The sequence below is a fragment of the Morone saxatilis genome, unplaced genomic scaffold, assembly GCF_004916995.1.
Source record: "Morone saxatilis isolate NCDOM2014 unplaced genomic scaffold, NCSU_SB_2.0 Contig0, whole genome shotgun sequence".
In the NCBI taxonomy this organism is placed as follows: Eukaryota; Metazoa; Chordata; class Actinopteri; family Moronidae; genus Morone; species Morone saxatilis.
The window spans coordinates 14233119-14250654 of NW_023339650.1; the positions used below are offsets into that span (position 1 = coordinate 14233119).

The 17536-nt window shown below is 40.2% G+C and overlaps 2 protein-coding genes across 3 annotated transcripts in view; one reads left to right on the forward strand and one right to left on the reverse strand.

The window, feature by feature from the left end:
* plxdc2 (plexin domain containing 2) overlaps positions 1 to 10288 on the forward strand; it is a 93690-nt gene extending 83402 nt beyond the window's left edge. The window contains exons 13-14 of the mRNA XM_035673263.1: positions 4401 to 4567; positions 6459 to 10288. Coding sequence (XP_035529156.1) covers positions 4401 to 4567; positions 6459 to 6578 — 287 coding nt within the window. The 3' untranslated portion in view covers positions 6579 to 10288. The remainder of the gene's footprint in view (positions 1 to 4400; positions 4568 to 6458) is intronic.
* A 3992-nt stretch (positions 10289 to 14280) lies between these two features.
* LOC118336660 (GTPase IMAP family member 9) lies at positions 14281 to 16971 on the reverse strand. 2 transcript variants are annotated; one of them, XM_035673440.1, is made up of 3 exons: positions 16826 to 16971; positions 15235 to 16020; positions 14281 to 14890 (listed from the first exon to the last, which is right to left on the reverse strand). In XM_035673440.1, exons 1-3 carry the CDS (start codon positions 16854 to 16856, stop codon positions 14886 to 14888), a joined length of 822 nt encoding a protein of 273 aa, XP_035529333.1. In that variant the 5' UTR covers positions 16857 to 16971; the 3' UTR covers positions 14281 to 14885. The 2 variants fall into 2 exon arrangements, with proteins under 2 accessions (XP_035529333.1, XP_035529255.1); XM_035673362.1 differs by lacking the exon at positions 14281 to 14890 and having other exon boundaries at positions 15227 to 16020.
* Between the last annotated feature and the right edge of the window lie 565 nt (positions 16972 to 17536).

Here is a 17536-nt window from a genome sequence, read left to right on the forward strand (position 1 = left end):
CAGTCTTTTTTTGACATTTATCTTAATTCTTTACATCAGTTTAATCAAACTAAATTCAATTACAAATAATTTAACACTGCTATGCTAATGCTATATTTGGTACAGCACCTTGACAGTTCAGTATTTCTCTCACACTGAGCTCCACATGCGTTAGCTGCTAATATGTGCAAAACACCCCAACTCTGAAATGACTTCCAACTCTATCAGTTTTTTTTTTTTGGCTGTAGCCTCTCAAATGTTTCATTTCCTGCTTGAGAGGAATTGGAAATCCGCTTCCATCACACTTTCATTACACAAACGCTGCCTGTCTCTCTTCACTCTTGTGCCGGCGCCTGGCACTGTGATGATAATCGTAGCACTTTTTTTCATGCATCGAACCTTTTTTCATCACATACTTGCCAATAATGTTGTTCAGGGTGAAAAGAAATTGCGGGGAAGGCGCCGGGATTATCACTGAGAATAGAAAACATGGATTAAAGCATGAATTTCTACTGACCAAATCAAAGATGATTTATTGATTTTAGACACAAAGTTTAGTACATATTATAACTACTTAATATTTATCAAGGTTTAATTAATCAGACTGTTTTTTTAAATAATATTTTATTAAATTTTCTCAATCCAAACAAAGAACAATAGAGCAGATATTGCCACATTGCAAGACAAGAAGTGATTAATTAACACACATGGTTTGCAATATGAATTACATCATATGCATTCTTGTTCATATTAGTACCGTGTCCAAGGAAAGAAAGAGAAAACAAAAAACTGTGTCTGTGACTTGTTTCTGAAGACTTTCTGCAGTAGGTCAATGATAAACAATAACAATAAGATAATAAAGGAACGGTTGCCAACTTTTATAAAAGAGGTTGTCGTTGCCCTTTAATGTAGCACTGAGTTGTTCCATAGGATAAACCCGTAAAATGTTTCTCCTAAAATGTGTCCACTTCATGATCCAGAATGTCATCAGCTGTTCAATTCTCATATCAGGCAGTAACACCAAGATGTCCTCTGACCTTGACTGTGGTAGGAAACGTCGAGATTACAGCCACAGGAAGTGCTGAGATAAGGAAACAAACTGCCCTTTCTCCTCCTGAGCAGGGACACTGGAAGTCAGTCAGAGTTGGGAGGTGCTGAGAGAAAATCTATCTATATAATGACGTCATACTGAATGCTAAATGCATGGTTAATGGTGGTTTTTACATGAATTTGAATGGGCTATTAACAAAAGAGTTATTAACAAAAAGTTTGAAATTTTTTAGTGGATAAAACTGATAAAAAATAAGGCAAAACCTTCCTTCCTGCTATAAATACCAGTAAAAAAAAGAAAAAAAAGAGCGAAAGTAAACATTTTTATGAACTATATGTGTTTATTTTCTGTATGTGAGACTATGTACAGTCTGTGGCAACAAATTCCCTGGAAAGAACAATAAAGAATCTATGTATCTAATGGTTTTCATTATGCTGCAGCTCCCTCAGCACACCTACTTCCAGCGCCCATGCTCCTCAGTTCATTTACAAAGAGTCCGAATTAATAGGTCTGCACAGCTTGTATTGTTAGTCTCCTAAAAACCCATTAGCCAGGTGAGAGAACGGTTGTGCTCCGGTGTTACTGTGAATGTAGAGCTGAAAAAGGAACAGCTTGGCTTGGTTTTCCATCGCTCTCATTTGTCCTCTCTCAAAAGCTCTAATGTACATTATTGCTGTCTAAGAGCTCTGCTGTCCATTAGTGTGTACTCGGTCTCCTCGGGTTCTTGCAGTCAGGAGGACAAAGCTAATGGAGAATGAATTTGGGGCAATTTGCTAAAGACATGCCATTTCTGTGTCCATAATTATGAATTCAAGAGTTTTAGCCATATTTGAGGCATGGTTCTTTAGTGTTGGTTTTTTGATTGGTCAGCAACAATTCTGATAATTGATTAATCGTTTGAGTCAGTTATCAAGTAAAAATGCCAAATATTCAATGGTTTCAGCATATTACATTTGAGGATTTACTGCTTTTGTCTTTGTTTTGTTGTTCATTAAATACCTTTGGGTTTATACTTTTGCAATTGGGCAATTGGAAGATGTTAGCTCCCTACTTCCAGTTGTTTTATGGACTAGATAATTAATACATCAAATAAATAGTAGAGTAGAGTTAACTTTATTGTCCAGGAGGGGAAATTTGTCTTGGGCAGAGGAGAAGGGATGTACAGGCTCTGCATGGGCTCTTTAATCATCTAACATTTTTCCCATCAGCCTCAGCTGTACTTTGTCATAACAAGGACAAAAATGGCAAGGCAAAGCAGACATGAAGACTAAAACATACTTGTTTAATAATTTTAATACTTTCAACAACCTAATATGACCCAGTATAAATTATATTTTGTCTCCACTGTCTTACTTGTTCAAATGTACCACTCAGAAGAGCCTCGACCTGTGTCTGCTAGCATCCCGCTGGTTATTTAGCTGCTAGGCTGTTGGTTTGTCAGTGTGTCTACATCTCGGCTCAGCCGCATGCCCCCTGCTAACCTACCAACACCCCAGACTAACAGCCTGTCGCTTCGTTTGGACTTCCAGCTGACCAAGAGATGGCTCTTGGACTCTTGTAGCTCTGACAGATAAACACAGGAAAATGCCTTTCTAAAAAAACAGGAGAAAATCAAACACCCTTTTAGTGTGTTTTTGTTTTATGATTAAGTACATTTTCCCTGCCAAGTTGTTTTTCTCTGAAAAGCAGGGCTCCTGATTTGCAGCGTGTAAAGCTCTGAGAGCTATCATGAAAAACACCAAATGGCATTATAAAAACAGTCGGATTATGGACAATGGAGGTAATCTAGTGTTTTGTTTTGTTTGTTTAATGTGAAAATATTATGTTTCAGCACACCAAATTATCCCTACTTTGTCCTTTATTTCCAGCTTTCAGGAGTGCACATAATGGCTACACTGACTTACACAACCACACATTCACAGTGACTGCCCACACACATCGGACAGGTTTGATTACCACCCGGTTATTCTGTGTGCTGGAAATCAATGAGGCAGGGAGCCAGGGGAGAGGCTGGTTGGCTGACGGGCTCAGCAGTGGCTATAGCTGCTAATTAAAGCCAGGGAGGAGCCCGGGGGAGAGGTTGTCAGGGGGGCAGAGAAGAAGAAATCTGAGAATAGATCTGGACTGACCTGCTATAAATCTGTGCGAGATAAGCTTTGGAGGGGCAGCATCCTTGCAGTTTGTTTCATAATCACTTTATTAGTTCTCTCTGCTATGATTAGTGTTTCGCTGCTGGGACGTGCGAGCACTATCAACACTTTTTTTTGTTTGGTCTTCTATTCTTATTCTATGTGTTCTTTTAGCAGACAAATTGCAGGTGTTTTTTTTTTTTTTTGGGGTGTTTGGAAATTGTGCCTCCATAGATGAAAACAGATATATATTCCCAGTAGGCTACAGGACGCTCTCATCATCTTCAAAAGAACTCTCAAAACACCTGCTGGGTCGACTTTGAGGCTGAATCTGAAAAAGTAACATTAAAGACGAGAGAGCTCTACCAAGGCTCACTCAAGGACAGATATATTATGTAGTCACTTGATACAGCCTCTTCAGTTTGCATTGCCACGACTTGAGGCTACAATAGGACTCTTATCAGCTATCTATAGGCCGTATCCTCCTCCTCCTCCTATCAGTTCCATATGCTGCTAACCTTGATTTGAGATTAACTCTTACTCGCCGTACTCGCGGGGGAGAAAAAACTGCTCATGAATACCTAAACAGACCACAGATGATGATACCACAGAGAGCCAAAGACCCTGTTTAAACATGAACCTTGAATCTGCTCTGATAGTGAAGGAAATGTCCTCTTAATTACCTTCACAAGGACATTAAAAAACTCTGTAATCCACTGATAATTCATATAAACGTAACTATTTTTAAACAAACATGGCTGAGGGAGATTTACAGTAGACGTGTGTCATTGTTTTAAGTCTTTTTTCCCCCAATGTGGTGACATTTAGCTAAATTTGGGAAATCAATCAATTTTAAGGTATATTGGTACATGTAAGGAAGGAAGGCATTGATGAATGATGAGTGTCCCCTGCTGGCCAACAATGGAACTGCAGCAAAAGGAGAAAAACATCATTTTGGTGCTTTTTATCCAAAGTATATCTGCATTTTAGGCATGTTTATTTGTTTATTTATAGGAGACAGTGCTCATTAATCAACAGTGACATTTTAACAACTTCAGTTTAAATGTGCTGAGGTTAACAGCTAATTGCACCCATGGGACTACTAACAAATAATGAAAAGCAGTCGTACACAAAGTTAGAATGACAATAGGAGAAAATACTAAAAAAAGCTATAAAAACACAAGTATTGGTTTGTCTCAAAAAAAGGTTGTAACAGGCTGTTTTTGTGTGTTGTTTTTCAGTGATGCCAGCAGACAGCGCTGTAGACAGGATGCCAGGTACACACCCATTGCACATTGGTCTGATCCTCGGCATCCTCCTGGTGATGCTCATCATGGTTGCCGGCGTGCTGGTCACTGTCTACGTCTACCACCACCCGACCTCTGCAGCCAGCCTCTTCCTTATTGAGGTGAGTAAGAGACGCCGCTGCTGCTGCCAGGTGTTTGATTCCCAAATGAAATCGTTTACTGAGAGTGAAAGTCTATACTTGTCCGCTGAAACAGTAGTTAACAAAATAATCTCACCACAAGGTCCTTTTAGTAGCTGTGTTGGATCTTTCAAGATTGACAGCTCATACTCGATCTACTGAGGTAAACTCTTAAACTTTTAAGCCAACATGTACGAGAAGTCCTTGAAGTGCTCCAAAAGACTGCATCTTCTGAGAGAGACTGTGGGATTTGATCAAAAAGCTCAGCTACTTAATAGACTAAATAGTTCATATTCTGAAAAAGATTTGAACAATTTATGGACCCGTAGATGAAGAAGATAGGTAGTAGGTTTGTGCTTTAACAAAAAAGATAGATCCTCTATATGTTTGGTATGTTAAATGATGAATTATTCAATCATTTGGAAATTAAATTTATGAGTGGCCTTTTTTTCTCTACTTTTTTACTTAAATGTGAATACTGTTTCAATCATTACTGTCACTAATCAATCAATTATTATTCAATCATTTGGAAATTAAATCCTCATTAATATGTTTGTTCCTTTGCTGGGGAAAAGAGTTTTTGTCTGACTTCCTCAATCAGTTCAATATTTTTTCGTCTTAAAACGCAGACAGTTATCCCTTGCCAGACTATTAAGTTAGGAATGTGTAAGAAGTTTTTTTAGTTTTAATAAGACACACTTATTCTCAAACCCTCAGACATTCCAGTGTAATAGCAAGAAAAGATATCTGGCCGACTGTACAAAAACACACCACATTCTGTGCTCGGTGCATTTTATCCTTCAAATCCTGACTCATAAATATGCATTGTGATTTTCAGAGGGGAATGATGAAACTTGGTGCACACAGCCTGTCTTAATAAATGAATGTGAATCCCCCCGAGGATGAGTAGGTGCTGTTTGGAGAGTGTGTGCTTATGTTCAAACATCTTTTAAAAACAAAACAGCTCTTGTGCAAAGTTGTTCTCAGTGTCGGTATTACAAGGTCATGATCAGTCACAAGAACTCCCTGATGTGGATCTTGGCATACTGTACATCAGACGGAGGATTTATCATTTCCTGTTTATAGTTTATCTCTTTAAAGGATAAAGAAGGTGAACAAATCTCCGGAAAATAGCAAAATTGGTGATGGTCTCCTTAAAAAAGGCTAAATAGTGTTACTCACAGTAAAATAGTGCATTTGTTGGGGACTGTTTTTAGCCTTGGATCACTCATTTTCCTGGGACTCGCACAAGGAATCGCAAAATTTAAGGGGTCACAAGATTATTTCCTGGGTAGAAAGAAAGAAAAAGAACAAAATGTGCTACACAGATGTTTTTTTTCTTTTTTCTTGTGAAATACTGAATATTTTTACTTCTTCAGCCCCCTTTAAAAAAATTCAAATGAGTCAGAGCAGGGAAGATTACACTTTGATAAGACTGCTCACATCTCTGAATATCATGAGACTTCAGCATATTACACTTACACACTTTAACTTTAACAGAGGATTACCAGAGTGGTTTGTTCTGAGGATGTCTTCCCTCATTCTCACTACTCCCTCTATAACACACTCAATAGTTTATTCTAAAGTGAGCAGAGTGACCTTTTTAGATGTATAAAATGTGTTTAAAAAATGGCATTGTGGGATTGTTTGCGGAAAGTAGTGAACATACTATGGACGCTACTTTTTGTGTTCCATTGTGGCGTTACATACAGCATAACTTACACACTCAAACACTCAAATCAAATGGTAGTGGGTGAATATAGTTTTCAGACGCTGGCTGTCCTCAGGTCACAAAGATCAACCTCAGCTGTAACCCTTTAGATGACACTGTGACCTCTGACCCTAACCCTCACACACGTCCTCTCCCTTGCAGAGACGCCCAAGCAGGTGGCCAGCCATGAAGTTTCGCCGGGGGTCGGGTCACCCAGCATACGCAGAGGTGGAGCCGGTGGGCCAGGAGAAGGAGGGCTTCATCGAGTCCGAGCAGTGCTGAGGGAGGAGGGGGCGCCTGCTTCCCCGCAGCCCCCCCCTTTTCCTGTGCCGACCCTCCTTCCTCCTGCTCCACGGGGACTTCTCAGAACCTCCAGGATCTGCCTATCGGCGGAGGAGCTCAGTGTACACAATGACTCGTTAAAGACTGTGGAATCGGCCCATTGAGCGCTACATGAGACTGGATAGAGCAGACAAATGATATGAGGAAGTGAGAAAACCCTGAAAACTGATCCCAGACTTGAACCCGTTGTTCAGCTCCTGTTGGCAAGGAACTGATCCACTGGGGGCAGAGGGAGGGAACAGCATTGATGTCATCGACTCCGTCAGCATTGGTTAAGTTTTGTACGGCTGCTATCATGTTGCCATGGAGGGATTGTACAGCCTGACTGCCTAGACTGGATACTGGTGTGTCTGAGGGGGGGGTGGATTATACAATATATATTTTCAGAAACAATACAGAGTATGTGAACAGAGATTTCCACTTTATTGTCGGAGGGGGTTATACTGTATAGGCCTTTGTATATCCATCAGGTTTTTACTTATTTCCTTTTTCTTTCAGTATGTTGATTTCAAAGGGGTTGGCACATTTATCTGTATAGACCGTCGGTATTGCTTTTCAATACCATAGCAGGCTTAATTGACTTTTCCACAGCCCGCTCTGCACAGAGAGGTTGCAGATATGACGCTGAGCTGAACTCCTGCCGCTGCGATCGATCGCGGCTCAGAGAGAAAAGCTCTGAACATCGGTGTTTGAATTAGTTTGTGATTTTTTTTTTGGCTGGTTTCATTTCCTGAAAATGAAGTGTAAGATATTTTTTTGTTCACTGAGAATATCTCAGCGGGTTTTTATTTTTAATGGGTGATGGGCACACTCTTTCTCTTTCTTTTGATTGGATCTTTGATTGATCATTGATACCATTTTTTCATTACTGCCGTGCCATTTTGTCCCTGACTAGAGTTTGCACATTTTTTTTTTCCATGCACATTTTCTTTTCTCATTTGACATGTGGTACTAATGCAAAATGACAAGACAGGCGCTTGTGAGTGTGTATGCTGAATATATTTTCTAAAGTGTAATTGATTCTGTGTGTGTGTGTGTGTGTGTGAATGCAAAAGAGAGCAGTTTACAGTAGTGGTTGGATATCCACCTGCTTTATGGGTGCATATGTTTGAGCTGGCTCTGCAACAGTTGATTCTTATTGATTTGAATCTGAGGTATCTGGATACGGTTTGTGTGAGCCAGAAAACACACTGGTATGGTTGGAGTTTTTCTTGATTTTTACAGTGTGGTTTCCTTTTTGTAGTATGTTGCCAGCATAACCATTGGCTAGTCTGTGTTTATGTTCTGATTGGCTCGTCCGTGTAATACACATTAATGTATATACCAAGGCCAAAACATTTGCAGATTCAGGTAACTCATGGCAAACATTTGTAGAATAGCAGTATAGTACAGAAAAAAACTTTTTTTATTTTTTATGAGTGGCCTTTTTTTCTCTACTTTTTTACTTAAATGTGAATACTGTTTCAATCATTACTGTCACTAATCAATCAAGGCTTCTAACTGAAGAAATTCAAACACTCATTTATACTTTTAGCTATTATTTCAAGACAAAAAAAATCATGTTTTTACAATGATCACCAACGATTGTACTCATTTTAGAGACACTATCAGCATCCTGGAATTCTACTGAAAAATAAAAACGTGCAATATTACACTGAAAACACATAAAAATAACAATCATCTGGATTTATTTTCTTTTAGTCACACCTTGTCGTCATCACATTGAGACCAAAGACTAATCAGCATCTGAGTGAGATATATTTCCAAGTATTTACCTCAACCCCCCCACAGCCTCAGCAGCCATACCAGTTTAGTTGTAGCCACAGTGTTTTACTGGTTATAGTGGTGTTTCTCAGCCATTCACAATATAAAACTGCTACACACCTGACTGTTCTCTAAAGCCCTCCCCCTATCAGCGAGTGTCCAATCGTAGCTTAGCAACCGTAACTAGACACAGCATAGCCTGTCCAGCTTTGTTTATGAGCTAAGTGACCCCGCATTTTAAGAGTTTGGAGAGTGGTTTCTTTTTATTTATTACAAGAGCAAACGTGTACGAAGTGGATTAAACTATCTGCTTGTCTGCAGTCATTAGCATGCGCGGCTAACTAACTTGCTTCCTACAGTAGTAATGAACCATAATGCCGCCAAGGCTAAGAACCGCGGCGTTAGCTCAATCAAAACAAAGATGGCAGCCGACTACCTGAATAAGAGTCCTAACTTGAGAAACTGGTTAAAATCCGATTAGTCATTTAGTGGAGAGAATATTTTTTTAACCATGAGCTTGTATGAGTTGTTGAGGATTTGGAAAACACCGCCAGAATATCGGCAACTGTTTAAACAACTTTCTTTGTGGCTAGTTAATTATCTATAACCGATGATGCCAATATACAGGAGAGGGATAAAGTTGGCTAACGTTACCTCAGGTACCAAGCCAAGCATCTAAACAGGGTTATGGTGACAGTATTTGTTTCTTTATTAAAACAGTAACTTATAATATGGGACTCTGCCTGGGACTGCTTTAGCCTTTTAGTATTAGTGTGTGGCCGTCGTGTGCATATTCGACAAGATTCATGTTTTAAAACAAGTCAGCTTTTTCAACCGACTCCTGGAGCTAGCATTCGCTTAATTATCTAGCTAACTAGTAACTCTGAGTATTAAACAGCCACAGTTGTCATTTAGCTACAAACGAGAAGCCTGCACTTGTCTAAAGTCAAGCAGTTCTAGTTCGAATTTCGATCGTAAATCCGCCCCTCTATTAAACCGACGTTCTAGAACGGAACGGAGAGCTTGGCGGGCGTAGCAACAGTAACGAAGGGGGCGGGGCTTGGCCGACGTAGCCATTCCCTCCTCTCAATTACACTTCACACATCAGCACGTCACACGCGCACCCAAAGAGCCATGCACAGTACCAAATGAAGGACTCACTGGCTGTTTTCAACCTTCACACAGACCCTTCTTTACAACCGATGTGGTCTCATTGGTGTCGACCAGAGAGTACAAACTCCTGCTTTTTATGACTCCCCATAACTCCTTTCCACAGCTGTTTTTTTTAAAGCATACAGGAGGATTAAGTTTAACAAGCCAATGGCTTTTTTTCAACATTGTAACATTGATCCCTGTGGAGAAATTATCTTTGCAAGTGCTTGGCACATCTGCTTGTTGTACACTGCCACCTGAAACTGCAAGTGTTTTTTTTTTTTATAACTACATTCAAAATGCAGTCAGAGAAGGTGGTTTGTGTGAATCACGTACACAAAAGCCGGAACACTTTGAGGGTTGTCTAGCTAGCAAAGTCTTCACTTGCTTCACTGGACTTGACTAATCACTTTCACTCCCACTTTATTAACGATGTTATTTCAGATGATGAGAAGCAGCATAGTGGTGTTATTGCGATAGGTTACTGCTGTGTGATCTGATTTTTTATCTCTGACTGAGTTGGATGGAAAGATGTTAAAGTCACACAGATTCAGAGGCGATTGGCGGAGCTCAATATAAAGAAACAAGAACTGTGACCTTGTTTTTATCTTATCATCACACTCCACAGCACACAACGAGACTCAAAATCACACAGTATCATAGCTGTCTGTAATTTCTGTAACTGCTGTTGTTTTGATTACATTTGAAATAATAAACAATGTTGTTAAATACAAGGACATCCTATGAATATTTCTATTGCACTAAGGAGCTAATATCATATATAACCACTTCCATGAATCAGTATTCGTGTATTATTCTAAAGCACAAATATGGAGAAACACCATAATCTGTTTTAAAAATGCCTGCCAAAAAATAAAATAAAGTTGGGAAAGCCAATGTTTGACTGACAGAAGGCTGAATGCTTTCTGTCAATGTTCATTCTGCCATCAAGTCCATCAGTTGACAGCTGTGTGCAGCCCATTTCTGAACAAAAATACCACATTTCTTCTTTAAGGCGTCTATATTGGTCCTGAAAGAGAGCACGACAGTGAAAAAAATGCTGTCTGGTTTATTTGAAAAGCTTGGATCAGGTAGATAGTGGAACTGCTTCCCTGCAGATTGAGGAGATAGGGCTCTACAGCAGTACAGAGAGAAAGCTGAGTAAACAACACCGCAAAGGGAAGCTCGCAAGCTGGGAGGGATGACGAAGGAGGAAAATATTACTGACCGAGCAAGGAAGAGCTTTTTTTTTTTTAAGCCTATTTTCTTCCACGTAAGATTGGTTCAGTAGCACGAAGGACAAAAAGGGAATTAAACTTCTGTAATGTTTGGTGGTAGAGCTATAACTCAAGGACATCGTCAGGAAGTAATGACGCGTGCTACATAAACACAGGCACTGCACATTTTGCCTATAAACAATAATAAGTGGGTGTTGATGGTCGGACACCCAGCTATTACATTCCCCAAATCAAGTCAATGAATCTATTGTAGGTGAGGTCATACCAGTGCCGTGAATCATGTTAACGTGGCCCATCATCTCTGTGATGTTTTACTGCCATCTAGTGGTCAAACTACAGAACTGCTGTCCATAAAGGAACAAAAACAAGTGAGGTGGGTATGTTTAATGCATTATGTTTCAGTCATTTATTTCCTATAAATTACAATACAATCTAATATATTTCTTGTCTGTACACAAAGAAGGAAGAGGTTTTAGTGCTTTTATTTATCATATATGAAGATCAATTAAATATCTTTTGGAATTATTTGAAGGCATCACCGTGAGCTTCTGAGAAATTCTGATACATTTGTTTTAACATTACATAGATTAAATGATTAATAGATCAATCAAGAAAAGAATCTGCAGCTTAATCAATGATGAAAAAAGGAAGTTGCAGCCTTAGTACAAGGCTAGCCTTTATATTTAATTCATAAAAGCTTGTGGAAGGCATTAAAAATCACCTCAAACCCATAATTTAACAAATTAAAGATACATTTTAGTGAAGTCTTCACCTGTAAAATGTAAATATTCAAGGAACAGGCCCCAGAGTTTGCTTAGAATATACATTTATTTGGACCTAATAGAAAAACCACACAGTGCAGCTCTCGTTAAAGCAATTAATGCATTATGTTTCAGTCATTTATTTCCTATAAATTACAATACAATAAAACAGTCTAATTTATTTCTTGTCTCTACACAACAAGACTTCCTGGTCTCCTCATATTCAGGCTGTTCACTATACTAGATTAGTTTGTAGGCAAAAGGAGTAATCAATTAGTCTGCAACTACTTTAAAGGCTGCATCTTCCATTTCAGTTTGGGAAATCACCTGTAAAATGTAAAATGTAAATATTCAAGGAACAGGCCCCAGAGTTTGCTTAGAATATACATTTATTTGGACCTAATAGGAAAACCACACAGTGCAGCTCTCGTTAAAGCAATTCCATCTTTAAGCAAATCTTCAGAGAGCCAATATAAGAGACGTAGCAGGCCTACAAAGGGTACAGCGAAAGCCAAGATAGACGACTGCTTCTTTCATTAATGTCTTAAGAGTAACTTGATTCACATGCTGGACTTTTGACAGTAACTCAATCCCCATTACAAACACTGCTACAAAGGTGGGTTGTATTAGGTTGCACGCCTAACGGCAGTTTCTGTGTGCACATCTTTTGGCACTTTTTCGCAAAACTCTTCTCCTATATATTAAATAATTCAGCTGTGACTGGTGCCTTAGTTCATATCACAGCGCTGATTTCCACTGAAAATGTAGCAAAGTTGACATTAAACCAAATGCAGTGTGTCTCACATCTGTAGCAGTGTTTGTAATTGTAAAAATTCAGAGTTTGTCAAAACCACGACAGGGTGCAACAGGTCCACAGCATGCCCGTTTCCTGTCTCATATTTCTGTGTTCAATGTCAACAAACATTCACCTACACTGGGTGAAATGGCCAAAGTGCATATCTGAGTGTACAGCATTGAGTTTAACAGCTGCTTTAAGGAAACAGATGGACAGTATTTACAGCGTCCCCGTGATAAAGCACTCCATTGTTTTAAACCTTGGCTCTTAGGCCCTGCTGGCTTTCTATCTGACCATCTTGGTGATCGCATTCACCAGGTCCCAGAATGAAAAGCAGCAGATCCTGAGGGACAGGAGTGAGAACAGCTCTGACATTTCCAAAAGACTGAAGGCATCCTTTAAACTGACAGCCGCTTTAACAATGTTATTAGTGCCGGATTCACATGCACATTTCAACAGTTCAACTACAACTGGTTCCAAGTAACTGAAACAAATAAAAGTAACAGCATATGTGAAGTGATCGTGGCAGAAGGATAGGTTAAGGGCAAGGATTCACTACTGTGTTCAGCGAGGCGCCATAAACAGAGACACAAGAGGTAGGACTGTAGGGATTGAAGTGGGTCACACAACCATGGTTAACTACAGTATACTATTGTTACTGGTGGTGTTACACAACCCGATTCATCTGGTGGTCAGTACGGCTCACAAAACACAAGTGAGCTATCGAGGGCCTATAAAAAACAGTGACACCCCCCTTAATGGAAGATTTGAGGGTCTGTCCAGAGCAGCTGACTCTACTCTGTTAGGCAGAGCTCCATGAGTCTCAGCTGGCTGCACACAGGAGAAGATAGTCCACGTACAATATGTATTTCCTCTAGCTCAGGCTCATTGTAATCCAACGATAGTACACTTTAACAAAAACCTAAAAGGTGTCCTGTGGAGGTTTCTTGTAAACTAACAGAGGTTATGTTTTTATTTAGTGCTTTTAAAACACAAGTTGTATCCTTAAAGAATAAGTTAAGCTGAAAAGCAGTGCCCCCCTGTGGTTTAAAATTTCACCTCTAACCACGCCCACCGGGGATGTCACAGCGTCCTGGCAGCCTGTCAACGCGGCCAACGCGTACAAAACAGTGAAAGGTGTGATAATCACATTTTTGTAGGACTGTTTGTAAGAAAGAAGGCTTGGGTCTGTAACTGTCTATAATCACCCAGGGCTCTCTGAGAGGGCTCTCTCAGTGGGAGCAACAGCCAATGAGAGCGAAAGTTATTGAAGGCACTTTATCAAGCAGTTCAAAGGGTGGTCTCATAAAAAACACAAAGCCAATTTCCTTGTGTGCAGCGTTTGTAGCTTCTCCTGAATGGAAACGTCAGACTCCCTGCATTAGGTCTCCTCTATACCCCAGAAACCTCTCAGGTCCTGTAGCCATAGCTGCCACAGACACTGTGGATTCTGCCCCCGATAGAGCTGGCATGAAATACAGCGCCGTCTTTAAACTGTAGTAAAGACGTGTTTATAGTAAAGTAGCTGCTTCCAGCGAGACTCAGTAACTCACCTTTTTAACACTTCTATACCGACCTTCAACCGAAATTCTTCCTCCGATTAATTGTAAGTGAGTGTATCTGTATGTGAGGAGGCTTCATGAGTCGCTTCAGTGGCAGAATTCACGAGCAGGGCCGCATCTCAAGATTGTTAATCAGTGATGAATCTCTATTTATTTTCTTGATTAATTGATAAAACATTTGGTCTATAAATGTCAAGAAACAGTTAAAAATACTCTTCACAGTCTCCTGAAGGCAAAGAGGACGTCCTGAAATTGCTTGTTTCGTCCAACCATCCATCCTTGCCTCAAAAACATCCCCCTGCCACAAAGATCCATTGAAGGGAAACAACATCATTTCTTTAAGGTAACACAAAACAGACAAAAATCAGCAACTGCTCAAGTGTTTTATAACTGACAGTGTAATAAACCTTACAGCAAGAGAAAAGCATTTACAGTTTGGTCACAACAAATGGGAATAGTTTACAGCAATTCCCTTAACAGTCATCAACAGAGTATTATGGTAACAATTTAGTAGTGCAGTTCTGCCGTTGGTATCCGCCATGACGAAGGAGTGTACACACTGGGTTTAGAAATAACGACGGCTACCTGTGTAACAGCTTGTGCTTCCTTGTTTTAGGTTAAATTTAATCATTTCCTCGTCACACAACCCTCGAGACAACATTACGAACCAAAGATCTTCCAAACTACAGAACAGAACATCATTAAAACAGGAGAATAAAAAGGGCATTTTTGTGGCAAAGGCCTCCGAGATCACAGTGAGAAGATAGGGCATCATAAACAAATGCGCACAACTAAAACACACAGTAACGCGTCTGATTGGAAAAATAAATATCATAAAATCACACAGGTTTGTACATTCAGTAACATTTCTGTTATTTACCCTTTTCTTTCTTGTCAAATAAGCAGCTTTGCCTCGGGTACAGTAAGGCAGGGGCTCCGATAATGGTGATTTAGAGGACCAGTCAAGAGTCTTGTTAATCTGAAATCAAACACACGGTGCGTTATTGATACAGCTCCTTTTTAATATAAAAAGAAACATTCAGCATTTCAGTAAACTACTCTGATATCACTGTTACTATAGTGGTGTTAAACAGGAAATAGGATCTCTCCTTGTCTTACTTTGGTTTTTATGGAGACGAAGGAGGAAATGACAAAAAAATGTGCTGGAGGTGTGGAAATAATCCCTGCTGCAATCTAACTTTCATACATACCAGACTGTCACAAAGCATTTACAACCTGAAGGGAGGCTAACGAGTGCATCTACTCTAAAGACATGGTAACAAAAGACTGGAGGCCTCGGAGCCGAGACTGCTGATCACTCACTGGAAAGCGTCTCCACCTCCATGGCTTTCGACAAATTCAGACCAGAGTTCTGTTTGGGCCGCGCCCCGAGCTCTCGCACGTCCCTGGCTGCATTCTGGTTCTCGTCCAGAGCTTTCTTCTCCTTCTCCTTCTCCTTCTCCACCTCCTCTGGGTTGTAGAAGCCCCCCTCATCTGCTACCATCTTCTCCACTTTCTCCAGCAGGCGCCGTACCTGGGGATGCTCCCCGAATATGCAGTTGTTAATGACAAAGTACCTCCGCTTGCACTTCTCCAGCACCCGCTGCAGCTCCTTGCCCTCCCTGCGAATGTACCTCTCGATAGAAATGGTCCTCAGCACCTCGGCCCAGCTGAAAACCACAATGGTGTGCTTCCACACATGCTCGCCGAAGAGACTCACGTGCTCCTCGATGCGAGCGCGGTCCACCTCCGTGAACATGCCCACGGGGATGACGAGCAGGAAGGCGTGTGGACCTGGAGGGCAAAGCGACGCCCCCCTCACTAGCTCCTGTTTATAGGAGGGAGGTGTGTCCTGGGCGGAGAACCAGCCAGGAGTGTCCACCACGGTCACCTGCCGCCCCTCCACTTCCGCCTGCCTCTTCACGCAGAACTCGGCGGCTCGCTCCAAGCGGAACTCCTCTCGGCCGATGATGGTGTTTCCGGTCAGGCTCTTCCCCGGCCACCTCCAGCCCAGCACCACCAGGCGAACTTCGGGCAGGCGGTTCGCTGCCTTGGCTGCAGCTGCTGCCGCCTTTTTGGCGTCCTCGTCTGTCCCAGGGGCATCTCCGGCTGTGGTCATTCATTTATATATTTCAGGGTTGGAATAGAGCATTTATACACCAACTGTTATTTTCATCATCAATTCATCTGCTGGGTGTTTTCTAAAATGATTGTTTGGTCTGTAACATGTCAGAAAATAATCAAAATTCCCTCAAATTAAGATATTAAAACAGCTTCTTTTGTCCAATCAATAATAATAAACTAAGGAAACCAGCAAATATTCACATTTGAGAAACTGAAACCAGTGAATTTACTTCTATTTCTGCTTTAAAATGACCTAACTGACTATCAAAAAATAGTAGCCATACATTTTAATGAAGTGACACCTAATTTAATAGTTAAAACCTTTTCTTAAATATCATATAAAACTCACAATATAACCTAGTTACATCAATACAAGAAGACAAGACGACGTATACTGAATGTAATATACTAAAAGTGTATCTGTAGTCTTCTTTTAAAGCGTTATAAACTGTGAATTGTGCCTTTAATCTCTTAAATAATCATTAACACAAAAACATTTGCCTATCAGGTTAGCGGGCAGGTTAAAAGGTCTCAGGACTCAACTTAACAACAGTGTAAGAACACAAAAAGTAGGTGAAATATGTATTAATACAGTCTCTATATCTGTCACAACATATAAAACATATAAAACGTGTGAAACGTGTCACATCCCGGTTTAACGTCATCCTGGACGACAGCTCGCTAACTTTAGCGCTAATTTTAATAGCCGCGGAAACTCCCCAGTATTTGTTCGGCATGTCGCGGGATAACAACAGTTTTTAGAGAAGAGATATTAAAGTTACCGGCTCACCTGCCGTCTGAGGTGGTCTATTCGCTTCCATACTCTGTTTAACTCCCGGCTGTGGTTTTATTGGGGGTCTTTTTGTTTTAAAGAGGCTCGTTCTCCGGAGAAGGACTTCCTCCTATCTGACAGCGGACGCGACAAGCTGGCCGGAATGTGAGGGCGGTACTTCCGGCCACGTCTTTCAAAATAAAGGCCGTGACAAAACGGATGTAGATTTCAGAATAAGAATCAGAAATACTTTAATAATCCCAGGGGGAAATTATTTTTGTTACAAGACTCCAGGTATACAAACAACATATATTATACAATATCTATGGGTTTTTTTTTATAAAAAGTTCTATATCTACATATTACTTTTTTTTTCCGACCTGTACATACTGCCTCTCCTATATCCTGTTGTGCTATGTGTCATTGTAACGTAATTTAATTTTATGCAAATCCAAACATGACAAATAAAGTCTAAAGTCTAAGCTCTAAGTGAAATCTGTTATCAATTCAATATCAATTACAAACTGTAAATGTTGATTTTAACTGTAAAATTTGATCTTTTATATATTTTTGTATATATATATAGTATAATAGTTATATATATATTATATTTTGTTCTTAATTAGATGTTTGCCATAATATGTATATTGTGTGTATGTATATCTGGAGTGTGTAACGGAAAGTAATGTTCCCGCCTGGGGATTTATTAAAGGTGATTTCTGATTCTGA

Bases quoted from the DNA above. Each gene is read 5' to 3' on its own strand.
- LOC118336660 (XM_035673362.1), bottom strand. From the start codon at position 16,856: ATGGAAGCGAATAGACCACCTCAGACGGCAG. The intron at 16,021-16,825 runs GTGAGCCGGTAA...GAATGACCACAG, and splicing joins TAGACCACCTCAGACGGCAG to CCGGAGATGCCCCTGGGACA.